The sequence below is a fragment of the Lutjanus erythropterus genome, chromosome 13 (assembly GCF_056507025.1).
Source record: "Lutjanus erythropterus isolate fLutEry1 chromosome 13, fLutEry1.hap2, whole genome shotgun sequence".
Classification (NCBI taxonomy): domain Eukaryota; kingdom Metazoa; phylum Chordata; class Actinopteri; order Lutjaniformes; family Lutjanidae; genus Lutjanus; species Lutjanus erythropterus.
This window is the reverse complement of record NC_139329.1, coordinates 12,010,119-12,025,224: the sequence shown is the minus strand read 5'-3', so window position 1 is coordinate 12,025,224 and position 15,106 is coordinate 12,010,119. Positions and strand designations below refer to the sequence as shown.

Below are 15,106 nucleotides of genomic sequence, written 5' to 3'. Positions count from 1 at the left end.
GTGAAAACCTCAGAACAGATCAGAACACATGACAGCTCACATAGTTGGACAACATCTGTCAGTATCTTGACTCCATTGTTACTCTAAAGTAAAATAGCACATGATGAATCTGTGCGTCGTAAGCCATGACTAGCTGAGTGTTGGATATACAGTAGTAGTAAGTTTTATAATTTGATGAAGGGTAGATATACCCAAAAAAAAAAGATTGTCCAATCATGCAGCACCTGGATGACTCAGTTGGTGGAGCTTGCGCCCCATGTGCTGGGGTTGACTCCTCTGCATTGGCCCTGGTTGGATTCTGACCTAAAGCCCTTTGTTGTGTTATGCCACCAAAAATATTTGAAAAACAATTGTGTTATTATGTGCATGTCTTTGTGTGTAGGTAATTTCAGTGAATTTTAAAAAGAAAATGAATGAAAATATTTTTTTAACAGAGGTAACATCTTTTCCTTTGTCCTAGTTAGTACTCCAAAATGTAAGAACTCCAAAAGTTGTTGCTTAAAGCTTATATCTTTGTCAATAATTTTATATTATGTCCAGTAGGTTTGCAATTGTAAGCACTTTCCTTAATCTATTATCGGTAACACTTGTAATCAATTAATCGATTAATCATCATAAAAAAATTAAAAAAAAAAAACAAAAATTTAGCTTAGACCAAACGATACCAATTGCATTTTTTCCGTCTCAATCTAAGCTTTATTTCCACATCAACATAATCCATCTTCTCTGACAGCATTACATTAGGATGAAACACATAAAGACATAAAGGTCTAAATATTAAACCCATGTACTTGAATATCAGATAACTTGTGGAGCACTCTCTAAAGATAATCTGGTATATTTCAAATCGTTTTGGTAGTAGTTAGATTGAATTTTACTTGATAGATCAAATTCTTAATGATAAATTAATCAATCATCAATTAATTGTTAGCATCCTTAATGTCCAAAGAGATGTTGCTTGAGCAAAAACCCCACAGAGAATCCCCTTACTCTGCAAGTCACCTTAGCAGCATTTTATAGTCTTTCAGCTCTTTGTTTTGGTTTCACAGCATGCAATATTGCTGCTTCAGTTTGGCATGAATCAATCATTGGATTTGCTGTGTAATTGTTTTTTAGTCAGCAAAGGCAGATAATCCGGCTGAAACCTCCATGTGAGTGTGGTCATTTTCAGGTTAGACTTTTCACTTCATTTCCTGCTGTTTGTTTTGTTGAGTTTGCATCAGTAATGACACCAACTTACCAAGACAGCAAAGCTAACAGGAACAGCAGACACACTAAGGACACAGACACTTTCACGCATTCACTTAGTCCCTCCACTCCACATTTAGATAACCCTTTGCAGGGCTGGGAGTAATTTACCCAGCACTGAAAAGGAGGAAGGCTTCATACATCTGTGCTATCTGGTCATGAAATGGCCTCTGTGTATTCTTGTGTGTGCGCGTGCTTGACCTCTAACTCCAAACAGTCCATCAAACGGGTGAGTCGGCCATCGTCTGTCTGAAGAGACTGCAGGAGACACAGAGACAAAGTTTGTTCATAACTCACACAGGGACAGAATATCATCCATAACTGAGCAAACACACACAGGGGGCAGACCGAGGGGTTAAGAAGGGGTAAAGACCAGAATCCACCAGGGATCCACACCACATCAACATGGACTGATGGAATACACAGATGTCTTGTGGAAAGTATGAATGAAAAAGGTCTTGCTGCAGATGTTCCACCCTAGCAGGTGGCTGATTTGAAGAGACTGAAAACAGAAAAATTACTTGTGTTGATAGAATAAATATAATGTAGTTAGTAGGTGGAATAAGTAGACATGTCTCAAACTGGTCCAGGCATATTTTAATGAATCATATCAGCTAAAATAAAGTCAGTCAAAATCCCATCCATTCTTTGCTCTGCTCTGTTTTGTGTTTTGTCCACCTCAGCCTGCGAGTGTTGCAGCGCTGCTTTATGAGAGCCGCCCTTTGAATTCTAAATATTTATTTGCATTAGAGAGTGAAAATTAGATGAGAAAAATGTTTTGGTTGCATGAGCAATATAGTCTTTTCTGACACCCAGGTTTGTTAAGTTAACTAAACTCCATTGGTAACAAATCTGCTTCCTCGCCCATCTCTTTTTCATTAGCACAAGATAATGTACAAAAGATTCAGGTCGCACCCTCTGACACAATTTCTTTATCACAAAACAGAGTAAACAAAAATCAAAGTCAATAACCTACACCTGTTACTTCAATGTGTCAGATACATATTTAATCAACATTTATATTATGGTAAAGACCCACTTTAACCCATCTTTAACACAGTACTAGGAGCAGAAGGCAGCTACTGTGCAGCACCCAGGGACCATCCCCAGTTCTAAAGCAGCCCCCAACAGTCTGGCACACCAGCTGTTGAATCTCTAGAAAACTGCTGGGCAATCTAGAATTACTGGAGGAACATCATCAATCAGCATTTTAAAATGGAAAGATTACTGCTTTTAGGCTGCACACAGATGCTGTATGTTGATCAGTACAGATGACATTACTGTACACATTAGCTGGTGAGAACAGCTTGATTTCTTTGACCCTTCAGATGTTGGCTCACAGTTGCTTCCAGGTCAAGGTTAGTTTTTTTTTCCTCCTGTAAGAGAAACTTGTTTGGAAACGAGAGCTGCTGCATAAAAAAGTTAAAAAGAGTTGAATGCTTGATAGAGGTATTGTGGGCTCGGTGTCCAAGCATTACTAAAGGTTAGTGTTAAGGCAATCTGTTGATCGGCAGAAAATGAGTAGACTGTTATAATAATGAGAGCTTGTGAGAATTTCCTGTAGTGTGAAAGTCTTTGGACTTTGGACGGTGGATTTGGATTGTTCATGCAGAATGGTTGCTTCAGTCACTGCAGTAGACTAAACCCCCCTGAGGGCAGATCTGTCCCAGTTAGCCTCCATCATTCAGCTTTAATTATCTGGATTGGATTCTGAAAACACTTTGGGTCTTGGGAACTTTTGGTAGGTGTTTTTCACTTTTTTTTTTTTTTTTAGACCAAACATCCAAAAAAAACAAACAAAAAAATCAATAGACCAGTGAAAGTGAGTGCAATGGTTCACAAAATCTGCTACATACATAGGTTTTGGGATCACAGTTCAGTACATTATCTATACATCAAGGGAAACATCATACCTCTATGACCTTTGAGGTCCATCGATCTGCTAAGTAGAGTGACTGCTGTTTGTTCATTATAATTTTTGTCCACTGTATCTGTACTGGAAATACATAGCACAGTCATTTTATATATTAACAAGGTAGAGCTGCACAATATCGTAAAAAAAAAGAAAGTCATATTGGCTGAAACTGCGATTACAACATGTGATATGATTATTGGGAATGATAATTTTTGCACTACAGTTTTCATTTTTACTGAAAATTAAATTGTGGAAATGTGATATTTGTTGAGGTTTGTTTTCTTACATCTGCAGTACTGCACTGCAGTACTTCTTTATAATACTGTTTTCTCACACATTTTTCCTTTTACAAAAAATTGCAATTTGGTACTGGTTCTGTGACTTGGATATTGCACTTGGCCATATTTTGATTTCCATAATATTGCAATTAATTGTGCAGCCCTATAACAAAGCCTGCTGAGCCTGCGTTGCACTACAGTGTTCGACAAAAAGTAACATGGCCCACATTCAACTCATATTCTGACTCCCCCGCAACATTACATACTCCAACATTTCTCCAGCATATGGGTCTACAGTCAAAGCTAGCAACATTAGCCACACAACAACATGCTGCGCCCTCAGACTCCTGTGTACCCACCCTGCTTTGGTGTTTAGTCACAAATTGCCACGGTAGGGTCAGCCTCAGATTTTCAAAGGCTGAAAAGCAGCGTGATGGTGCTGTGGGAGTCAGTCAGGGGTCTTGCTAGGACAACAGGCCCTCCTTCCATCCAACCAAACACTCCTCCAAGTCTTTTCATGAGACACGAGCCAGATGCTCGGCCATTAATCACAACATGGTGTGTGTGAGAGCCTATGCAATGTGTATGTTAGGGCTGGCTGTGCTCTTTGTCAAGTGAATGTTAACTCTGTGTGTTTGTGCAAATGCTGCCCCTAACATCAGTATGGGAGCAGAGAATGGAAAGTTGGCACAGTAAGGAGAGAAATGGGAAGATTTATTCGAAAAGGAAGCGTTTAGTGAAGGGAAAGAAGGAAGAGTGAATGAATGGGGATAGTGAGAGAGAGAGTGAGCGGGAGGTGAAGAGGAAATGTTTTATCCCCTCTATCTGAAAGCTTTTCTTGCTGGCAGACGTGCTCCTGACCTTTTCCCTCCCAGACAAAGAATCTACTTTATTTTTCTGCTGCAGCCCTGTCCCTTTAGGCCGTCTATTTTTTATATTTAACTTTGTTAAATTTGTGTGTGTCCTCAGGTGAATCTGGTCTTGGGAAATCGACACTCATCAATTCTCTTTTCTTGACTGACTTGTACTCCAAGGACTACCCTGGACCCTCCCAGCGCATAAAGAAGACTGTGCAGGTAAGGTTATTCAACTTCAAGTCATTTGACATCACACGTGATTTCCAAGTTTAGTATGCGTAATACAATAAAAGCTTTAGTTGTAAATAGATCAAATGTTCAGATATTCTACCAGACACATAATGATTTTATCTCCCCCACCTCTTCCAAAGAAACTCTCAAGCATCAGCTGCAATAACAGGAACACAGTGCACACATATTGATTAGCTAAGTAGCTGTTGAAAAACTGATAACCTTGCAGCAATTCAAATAGATCTAGTGTTATGCTCATGTCCAGCAGTTTCCCCTGGTTGGAAAACAACCAATCAGAGCTTTGTAGGCAGGATTAAGATTGAGATCATCATCTGTCTGTGCCAAAGCCAGAAAAATAACCTCATGCTGTTGACCATTTTTGATGAGACACAGCTGCACACCTTGTTTGAATAATAACTAATGACCATATTTCATATGAGTGTCACAGTCTCAATATTAAATCAATCTAAATAATCTTTCAGTGTCAGTAATTGAAATCAAGGCCAGAATTGGCAATTTACCCAGTTTTTTTTCCTCTCTCTCTCTCTCTCTCTCTCCACCCCCACCTCCTTGTCGCGTCCGGTGCATGTACGAAGGAAAACAAAAACAACACTTCAGAGATGACACATAGCCTGCAAGCCATTATATCACCCTTAATGTCATAGACGGTCTTTTTAAAGAATAAAACAATGATCTGTTGATCACTCCAAATCAAGACTCTGTATTCTAACAATGGCATAGCTGTCAATTCAAAGAAAAAAGGTTTAAATTGGAAAAAGCAGTCCGCGACCTAAAATTTAAAGTCAAATCCAATTGTAGAACACTGGTTGCTTCAGTCAAAACACAACTGTTCAGTCTGACTATCAGGCTAGTAATGGTCGAATGCTGTCTGAGTGGGAACCAGTGCTCTGAGGTACTGCTGTTGGTTGAAACTGCGTAACTTCAGTCTTTTATTCATGCAGATGGTAAGAAAGGGACTGTATCTGTTTGTAATTTCTCAATTGGATAGGGTTTATTGACATGAATCCAGATTTATTGTAAGCTAAGTGTTTCCCATGTATTTGATATTGTTCTTTTCCAACATAATAATATACACTGTTGGCTCCCTGAGGCCTGTGTTGGTTTTGTGTCTTAGGAGAAGCTTGTTTCTTAAGACCTTTGTTGTTTAAACTCAAAACTGAGAGGTCTGTTGCCCAAACACAACTGCACGTAAGTTGTTTGAATCACAGTTTCCTTTTCTTTTTTTGTAAATTAAATGTATGTAAACTAACTCCAAGGGGTATGAAGGACCTCTGTTTCCACATGTCACTTCTTTGCAAAATTGTTATATCCCCCATGAGCTGTGCTCTCATTTCACCAGTCAAATCCCAACCATAACCACAACCATCAAAATGATTAAATATAAGCTATATGCAAACATTTTAGTGTCATGCATTGCAAGGTTATTAAATGTCTGTTCTTTGAGCAAAGCAAAGGACTCTTCAGGTGCCACCTGTGTCTGAACTTTGCATGTGAAGAGAAAAGATAATAAAAAGTCATAAGTCAAGTTTGAGGGGCGAACAAGCCAAAGATGAGTTCTGACCACCTGTCTCTATAACTAATCCAACATTCCTTACTTCATTTAGAAGCTCCCAATATCTAGATTTTTCACTCAACGTGGACAAAAGAGCCAATGGAGAAGCCCCACAAGTTTTCAGCATCTAATCAATTCACTGACCGACAGGCAGGAGAAGACTACAAAGTGATTTCAAACTGCACTGATTTCCATTTCCACTGCACTGTGTGTTTTGTACATCTTCTCTTCTTGGTAGCTTTTAACTGAATCTCTGTGGTTGGAAGTTTAGTTTCTCTCCTACATTGTGGTTTGTACTGTCAGGTGTCTGTTTTATTTTAAATGTTTCATGTTCACTTTTAGCTATATAGTCAAGTCGCGTCAAGGTACTGCTGATGAAAACCCAACATGTCCTGATTTTGCTGTTTCATAATAAAAGCTTTTAAATAACAAAATAATGGAGAACAATTTGTGGAAAGGAAGTGTTTATTTGCCAATTTACAGCTGCTAAGCTTGACTTTAGTTAAAAGACATGCCTTCAACCCAGCTGTAATCAAGATACAAATCTCTGCTGTGGGCTGACGTGCCGCATCAAACTGAGTCAGGCTTAGCCAGCACATTTATATATAGAAAAACATTTTTTAACTCCAAAATTAGAACATAATCATTACATTTGATTATGGTAGTTGCCTCCTATCCCTAAGCTGTGCATGCCAGAGTTGGCAACAAAATCAAAAATACAGATTTTTCCACTGACTGTTTACAAAAATCATGACCCATTTACTCAAGATAATCCTCAGACCTTGTTGTGAGCAGTTTTATGTATCATCTGCTTTCTTTCTAGCAGAGCATTCCAGTAGATTCTTCTATAGAGTGAAAATGGTTCCAACATGAAATTGTCCACATCAAGGTCTGTGCATTATATTGTGTAACCAGACTATGATTTCTGGAAATACACATTCCTGTAGTTTTTCAAATGTATGTCTTTGCTGCATTGAGCACTATAAGCTGAGTGCCATCTAGTCTCATTTTATTGGAGTGAAGGCAGACATCAGTCGATATCTGCAAAACTCATGCAAAACAAAATTTGATTTTGATTTTGAGGTGAACTATCTCTTTAAAGGCAAGTTGATCAATAGACAAGTCACACAAAAGTCATAAAAAATATTTTTCTATGCTGAGAAGGAGCATATAAACTCTGTCGAACATTTAATTTGAAAATTAAATATAGCTGCTTTCGTGTTCAGCACAAAAATATTATCAGGCCTGGCCACAGTGGTTGAACCAGTTCTAGTTTTCATGCTGCCACTGAGAGTAAAAGGCTAGAGAAGAAAGAAGAGTGGGAGCAAGAGATGGAGTATTCAGGAGAGGAGGAGGAGAGTAGGATGGAGTAACGTGGAAAAGGAGAGTGAGAACGAAGGATGGTAGAACTAAGAGGGAGGGATGGTAGAACTAAGAGGGAAACAGCAAGGCCACAAGGCCTGGTTTTGTCCTTTTATGGTCATGACAAACTGAGGAGGAGGAGGGAGGGAGGGTGCATCTGGATCAGCAGTGGGGAGAAGGGAAGAAGGAGGGAAAAGACAAAGACAGTGAGTGGTGCTACTATAAGGTGGAAGAGAAGAGTTGTGGACAGAGGAGCGATGCAGCCAGGAGGAAAGAGGAGGGATGCAGGTAGCAGGAGAAGTTGGACGGAGAAGCAGTGTGATGGGGAGAAAAAAGACAGAGCAGGGTAAAACCAACGAGTGTCTGAAGACTGAGGCAGTGATGGTTAGTAAGAGGTGACGGGAGAAACAAAGAAAAACAGGGCAGTGGGTGAGAGTCCTTGGACCTTCCCTGGGGCCTGATAGGGTCAGTAACAGGGCAAGAATGTTCCCATGAAATGTAACACTCACCCACACACATACACTGATACACACACACACACACACACACACACACACACACACACACACACACACACACACACACACACACACTGCTAAAAAGCTGAAAAAAAAAAATCATCCTCTTTCCTTGATTAATAAATTGTTTGTCTAATCATGAAAACTGCCCCTACGTAAACACACATACTTGAGACACATTGCAAATCACTTTGCAGCAGGATTTGGCTCCTGCTTGCACTGTACACTGTCGTCTTTGAACATTAACACAAACAAGCCTCACCCACACATCACATAACACACACAACTGCTAGAAGCCAGCTATTCAGTTCACCACTCAGCTGGCCAAAAGTGTGTCTGTGTGTAGGTAGAAGAGTGAGAAAATTCAGAGTAGAATTCATAGTTCTTTAGAAATGAATGGTCTTATGAAGTTTATTTCAACCACATTACTGACCCTGCTTTTACTTTTGGTTTAATTTGTCCAGGCTTTAATATGTCTGCTTTTAAGATTTCTGCCTCCACTCGAGCATAATGGCAGTGAACAGCAGCGTGTCTTTCAACAGTGTTCATATGCAGTCAGCAGGTTTCATTGGGACCACTTTCTGCTGAGCAATTCAGTTGAATTTATGAAAAGATGTGTGTGATATGATGAAATAAATGACAAAATAAATGAAGGATCAGAAGGATTAGGATTACAGAGAGACCGTTGTGTCATGCTACAGTGCACATTCTATCCGTTACAGTTCTGTGCTCATACACGTGATGCATCCAAAGTTTTTTTTCTCAGCCAGATCACACTGTTTGATAGTCCATTTCATGCCTTTCTGAGAAAAATGCAGATAAACCAATCATAGGAAACTGTTGTGCTTTGGATTTCTTACGCTCCCCTTTTATTTCACAAGCAGGAAGCCTGATGTCTGTTTTCTTCATTCTTGATACACTTCACTCAGTGTTTTGATATCAGGAATATGATTTTTTTTATGCAGGAAAGAAGTGTGGAGCATCTGACTTTTTTAAACAAAAAATTTAGATTTGATTCCAGTGAGATATTAAGTATATAGTAACTTTGCTGTTGTAAACAGCAGTTTACTGTTGCTGCTCTGGTTTAGTTAATTATAAAAATATTAAATTCACACAGATTGCACACAGATAAAAATCTGGCACAAATAGTCTGTGATTCTTTTTTTTTCTTTTAGAGAAATTTTTTTTAAATAGGTAAATTAGTTTGGTTGGTTACTGTTCAGTAACTTGTAAAATGGTCTTAAAACCAACATGAAAAAGAATTGTGATTAAAATCCCCTACAGTGAGGTCTGTACATATAGAGTAACCAGGACAGTGTCTCTTGAAAGACTTGTTGTTTTTCAATGCAATTTCTTTACTCACCGTCACTCACCATTGTATTGAGATGGAGGCAGAAATCTCAAACCTGGACACTTTCAATCAGATCTATCAACAGCTATTTTTTGACACAAAAGGCTCGGTCGCCCCGATATTTAAAAGGGAGAGCCTGAGAGTCAAAAATGGAGAAAGGTATTGTAACTTATTAGCTCTGTCACCATCCACTCTGATTTAATGGAGTCAAAAGCAGTCCCATGTATACTCATGGCTGTTTAGTCATTGTATCACATCTATTATCTTTTCTTTTATTTATTAAGTCCATTTTTTTAGACTTCATAAGATAATTTTCATTTTTGAGGTCAGGCAATAGGTCTGAAAGGCCTAGAAATCTGGCCATATGGAGGTCTAAGTGTTGAACATCAACCTTTTTTTGTTACTGATTGAATTATTCACTTTGAATTCTTAAACAAAAAAGAGGTTATAGAAACAGATTCAGATTAACAAAATGAAAAAACACATTGTTTTGGTATCAGTGATGAACTTATACCCATCTTTTCCACAAAAAAGATCATTCAACAGGCAATACAAAAATTCCAAAAATGTAGCTGTGATGTTCTTGTCACCAGCATTCTTTAAATTTCTTGTAATTAAGAAAAAATTGTAATTAAGCATGCATTTTTCCACCAATTCATGGGCAGTGAAAGTCCTGTTTTTCCACTTCATGCGGTGTGTCCTAATTTACAGCTTGTAGGAACAAATCAGGTGATGTCGGTATATCTTTTGCATCTCCACATGACAGCAGATCTGTTATGTTCCAGTCTGTGCACCAGCACGGTGCTATATTTACTCCATTTTGGCGAGACTGAAAACATCCCTTTTAGTCCTCTGCTCACATCGAACCTCATGTGAACCCCAAGAGCGCAACGTGGGCATACATGCTCTCCTGCAAGTAGCAGTTAGTGTGTGTAAGTGTGTTTGCCGTGGGTGCTGTGGTCTGAGGCTGAGGGAGAGAGACGGGGTCAGAGTATTTATATTCCAGAACATTCTCTCATGCTTTGTCGCTCACTCACATTCCCCCAGATCAGATTTCTTTTAAATGATGGTGTTGAGACTGACGGCATTTTTGAGGTTTTCTCCCAATCTGTTTTTCTTCGCAGAAATGGTGGAAATAGCAGATTTGGTTTTGCGATGGCTGACATGTCATGCACAAACACTTACAGTCTAAACACACATTTGAACACACAGGCTGGGTGCACAATTAAGTTCAGATATGTCAAATGACTGTGGTGCGTGATATATATGCTCAGCTGTAAAGTCGGACAGATTATCTGAAGGTTTGTGGAAGCTGAAGAATGTTTGTGTTAGAGCAAGAGGGCTGTAGTTTGAGTTAAAGGGGTGATTCTAAAATAACTAGATGGCCTTGTGAAAGTATGCGGCAAAGCGAGGGAACAGCAGACAAGCTGCAGGAAATGATGGATCTGTGGGACTCGATGTGAATGTATGTGACTGAAGACTGAGATGGAATGGTTTTGTTTGTCCTCTTTTTCTGTTTCAAACTGAAGCCAGGTAAAGAACTCAATCAGGTAGTTATTTTCCAAAAGGGATAGTTCACCCAAAAATGAAAAGTCAGTCATCATCTACTCACCCTCATGCCAATTGTGGGTTGGGCTTATTTTGTTTTTCGAAACACTACTGGAGTTTCACAAGAAAGCAGCGTTGCAGAATCTCCCAAACAATGTATGAATGATGACCAGCAAAGTAAAAAACAACTGGGGAAAAAAACATGAAATGTCTCCATCCTGCTTGGCTGGCATAGTCCAAGTATTCTAAAATCCTGACATGCTGATTGCACAGCGCTACACCACACACACCCAGTTCCGACACAGTGCATGTTAACGCGGCACCAAACTAAAGATCTACAGTGAAGATTCAGGTTAAAACCCTTTTTTTTTGTTTGTTTGTTTTTTTTGTTCATTTGTTTGTTTGTTTTTATTACTAACTAAACTTGACCTTCGATCAGCATGAGAGTGAATAGATCATTGGTCAACATTTAATAGTTTTTCATTGTTCTTCAAAATATTTAATGCATTTTCTGAGGCAAACATTTTTTTATAAAGTACAGTATAGTATGAAAATCAACTACAAGAGACATTGAAGGGCAACTTAACACCCAATTTCAGCTTGAACACACTCCTCCCATGTAATCACAAAATGCTTTCAAACCAGACATACAACCCCACCCCTGCCCCAGCAGTTATCTCAAAATCATGACACAAGTATGTTCAGGCTGAACATGAAATTTCAACCTTGCATTTGCGTCTGTGTGTGTATTTCTGCTGACTTTGTAGACATTTGCTCTGAGTCTAAAATTTGCCTTATATTCAGTCAAAATGGACTTAACAGATTATTGCTCCAGCATCCCTCTATACAACTGGTATACAACTGGTAGTTGTCAAAATAAATTCTGAGGTGGATGAGAAAATATTGTGGCTATAGACTGTGTTTCTCCCTGACAAGAAAAGTGATTATTGGACAGTGGAAAGATAAGACATGATGTTATTGGTGAATCTTGTTTCTTTTGAGTTTGAATGAAGATGACCATGTTTAAATTACCATTTTTTTCAAAAGGAGATTAGTTAGGTTGGCAAGAGCAATAAGCAATTTTTGGGTAAGAAACACTCATAAGAACAATTTGAGCATATCAGTGGCAAAAACAACACTTTTAGTGGACTTTCGTGGACTTGATGGTGGTCACTTAGACACAAAATCATGGGGAAATAAGGCCCAGGTTGAAAAATACTAAAGTTACCCTTCATATCATTTCTCAAGACGTTTTATGTATCAATCAAAATAACCCAGCACCAAGTAGTATTGAAACTTCTCCAGTCAAAAGATACCTGCATTTGATCCTTTTTGTACTCAGATCTAGAAAAAATGACTATTTGTATGGTTTTGCTTGTAGCCAACTGCACCACTACTGCAGCAGCTACAACTCGTACAGTCTGTTGAAGTCAAGCATACAGTTAAGCGCTTCAAGATGGCAACAAGACGGTAAAAAGTACAGCTATACTACATGCCTGTGGCGTCTGGTAAAAATAAGTTTGTGCAATGTACAAGGATTATTTCAGGAATGCTTCCATTTACATGATGGGTATTGAATGAAGTAGAAATTAAAGGGATCAAATTAAGAAGTCTTTTGGTATACGTATCACTTTATGGGGACTAGTGGTGAGTTTTAAGCTTTCAACCCATAGAGGTCAGTGCAGCAGTGCTTTCCTTCCATACAAGATTCAGATTGTGAGGCTGCTGTTTTAAAAAGTTCAACATAGCCGCCTTGTGTTATTTCCAGGATTGGCTGAATTCAGGGGTTAAAGTTTAGAATGGAGTCGGTACCCTAGTGAGGAAATGGTAATCATTCCTCACCTACACACCATCACTGTGCCAGCTATTTCCTCGCACATACAACCAGCAGATATTGCTATCTATGAATCTCCTAGCAGGCAGTGTGGGTGCACTTATAGTGTGATGATGTATCATCAGTGCCCTGAGTGGGAGAGGATAGTCTCTCATAATTGAGCATGTAAGCCTATGTGTGTGGGAACATTTGTGTTGCCAAGTAGCATTCTGAATTGTATTAACAAAGTGTTGAATCCACACAAATATAGGAAGATTATCAGAACACAACTAGGATTTAGATCTGAGGAAATGGTTTTCATTCAGATCAGTAGTGTACTAACTAATGTGCATGTTGCTGTGTTTCAGGTGGAGCAGTCAAAAGTGCTCATTAAGGAAGGAGGGGTCCAGCTGACACTCACCATTGTCGATACACCAGGCTTTGGAGATGCTGTGGATAATAGTAATTGGTGAGTAGTGCTTGCACAATCGGGGTCTTTTCCAGAAATATATGCATAGATAGATACTACAAAATGATCATATGTTTTTTATTATCTTATGTCCTCCCCTCTTTTCTCTGTCTACTATCTTTTCTCCATCTTCCCAGTTGGCAGCCAGTCATAAACTACATTGACAGTAAGTGTGAGGACTTCCTGAATGCAGAGTCAAGGGTGAACCGCAGGTCCATGCCAGACAACAGAGTCCACTGCTGTCTGTATTTCATAGCGCCCTCAGGTCACGGGTAGGAAAATCTTAAGCTTATAATATTGACTATGTTTGATTGTGGCTCATTTTCAGAATATAATGACACCAAAATACAAAATAAATACACAGTTGCATCCAACATTGTATAATAAGTGACAGTGTCTTCACATAAGAGGACATCAGGAATCAGAAGTTGATGGAGTAACTGTGACTTCTAAAAGGTTTGGTAAATTTTAGCATACTGATACCTTAAACTTGCGTTAAATTACTGTTTTGGCATTTTTTGCAGGCAGTGTAACAGAGAAATAAGTAAATATATTCAATCCATACAATTATTATTACCTGTGGTCAGCTGTAACTCTAGTCTGTGAATGAGAGGCAAAGTATGAAGCACTTAATACCGTGAATGATAAATAATCTGCATGTATAAAGTTATAAAGCAAATAGCTGGCTATTTATACATCCAGCAGACAGAACAACATTAGCATTTATTTGAAGTCATATTTCTCTCCACCTGATCAATATTAATTCAATATTAACTCTCCTTTTAGCTCTGTTTTGGTCACCACCAACAATATTTGTCTCTGTGCTCTTTTTAATCATCAGCTAGTCACTAACTTTGTCTGTCTGCTGCTCTTTGGTGCTGAGCAGGTAGTGTACAGTGGGTTTGTTAGAGGTTATTTTTTGAAAACAGCTGCTGAAAACTATACTGATAAAAAATGGTGAGAGTGAATCAAAAGACATTGATTATATCAGCTTTAAGATTCTTCCAGGTTTATAAGATTATAGAGTATCATAGTTATAACCAGGTGAACAGAGATATTCTGACACCAGCATTTTAGAAGCAGCAGTTGGCAAGTGGGAGGATGATTTTGTTCTGGTCAAGATGCTCCCTATGTGAGTCTGTTTGTATTCAAAGGTGTTATTCACTAACACTAACCAGCATTCTTCCATAGTGGTCCAAATGACATTGCTGTGCCAGTCAGTGAAATCAGTTGATGCAGTTTTTAAAATGAGATGAAAACCTGTAAGTGCTATGACCGCTCTTTGGCTTGAAGACTCATAATTTGAGGAAATGTCTAGCTTTCCATCCAGGTTCCTACCCCCCGCCAGCTATACAAGCTGTAGCTGAAGCGAAAGGGTGTGTGTGCGCCCGCATGCATGTGTGTGTGCCAGCCAGTGTTTGTGACCCACAAAGGTTATATAATCCAGTTCTGCTCATGCTCAGTAGAGTTCTGCTCTCCATCACTGAATCACCCAATCAGAGCGGAGACTCAGAACAGCTCACAGAGGCAGGCCTCTCATCTCAGACAAACACACTCTGTCTTCTCTCATCTTGCAATGTCTCAGTGTGTGTGCGTGTGTGTGTTCACTTGGCATCACTGGAACATTCCCTGTTTCTCAGTATAGCTGCAGCACCAGCCAGACTTAAAATGTGGGGCTGTGTAACCCAAAATCCATCCACCCACTCTGGTTTTAGTGCTGGCTAAATTTGATCTACATCCTTGGATTGTTTATAAATCTGCGCAGATGAGTAGTATGCAAGGCTTTTAAAATTACATTATTGTGTAAATCTGTAGGTGGTACCAGCCAAATAGCTTCTCTTAATGTGGCAATTGGCCTCTTTTCTTTAACCAGTTTCCCTATCCAGTACTGCTTTGTTCTTCTGATGGGATGACACCAAAACCTGACAATCACAGCTGTTAGT

The 15,106-nt window shown here is 39.1% G+C and overlaps 1 protein-coding gene across 1 annotated transcript in view; it reads left to right on the top strand.

Moving 5' to 3' along the window:
• Positions 1-15,106, top strand: part of LOC146316230 (septin-7-like) — a 52,999-nt gene that overhangs the window by 21,635 nt on the left and 16,258 nt on the right. The window contains exons 3-5 of the mRNA XM_084733279.1: positions 4,411-4,517; positions 13,063-13,163; positions 13,301-13,435. Coding sequence (XP_084589405.1) covers positions 4,411-4,517; positions 13,063-13,163; positions 13,301-13,435 — 343 coding nt within the window. The remainder of the gene's footprint in view (positions 1-4,410; positions 4,518-13,062; positions 13,164-13,300; positions 13,436-15,106) is intronic.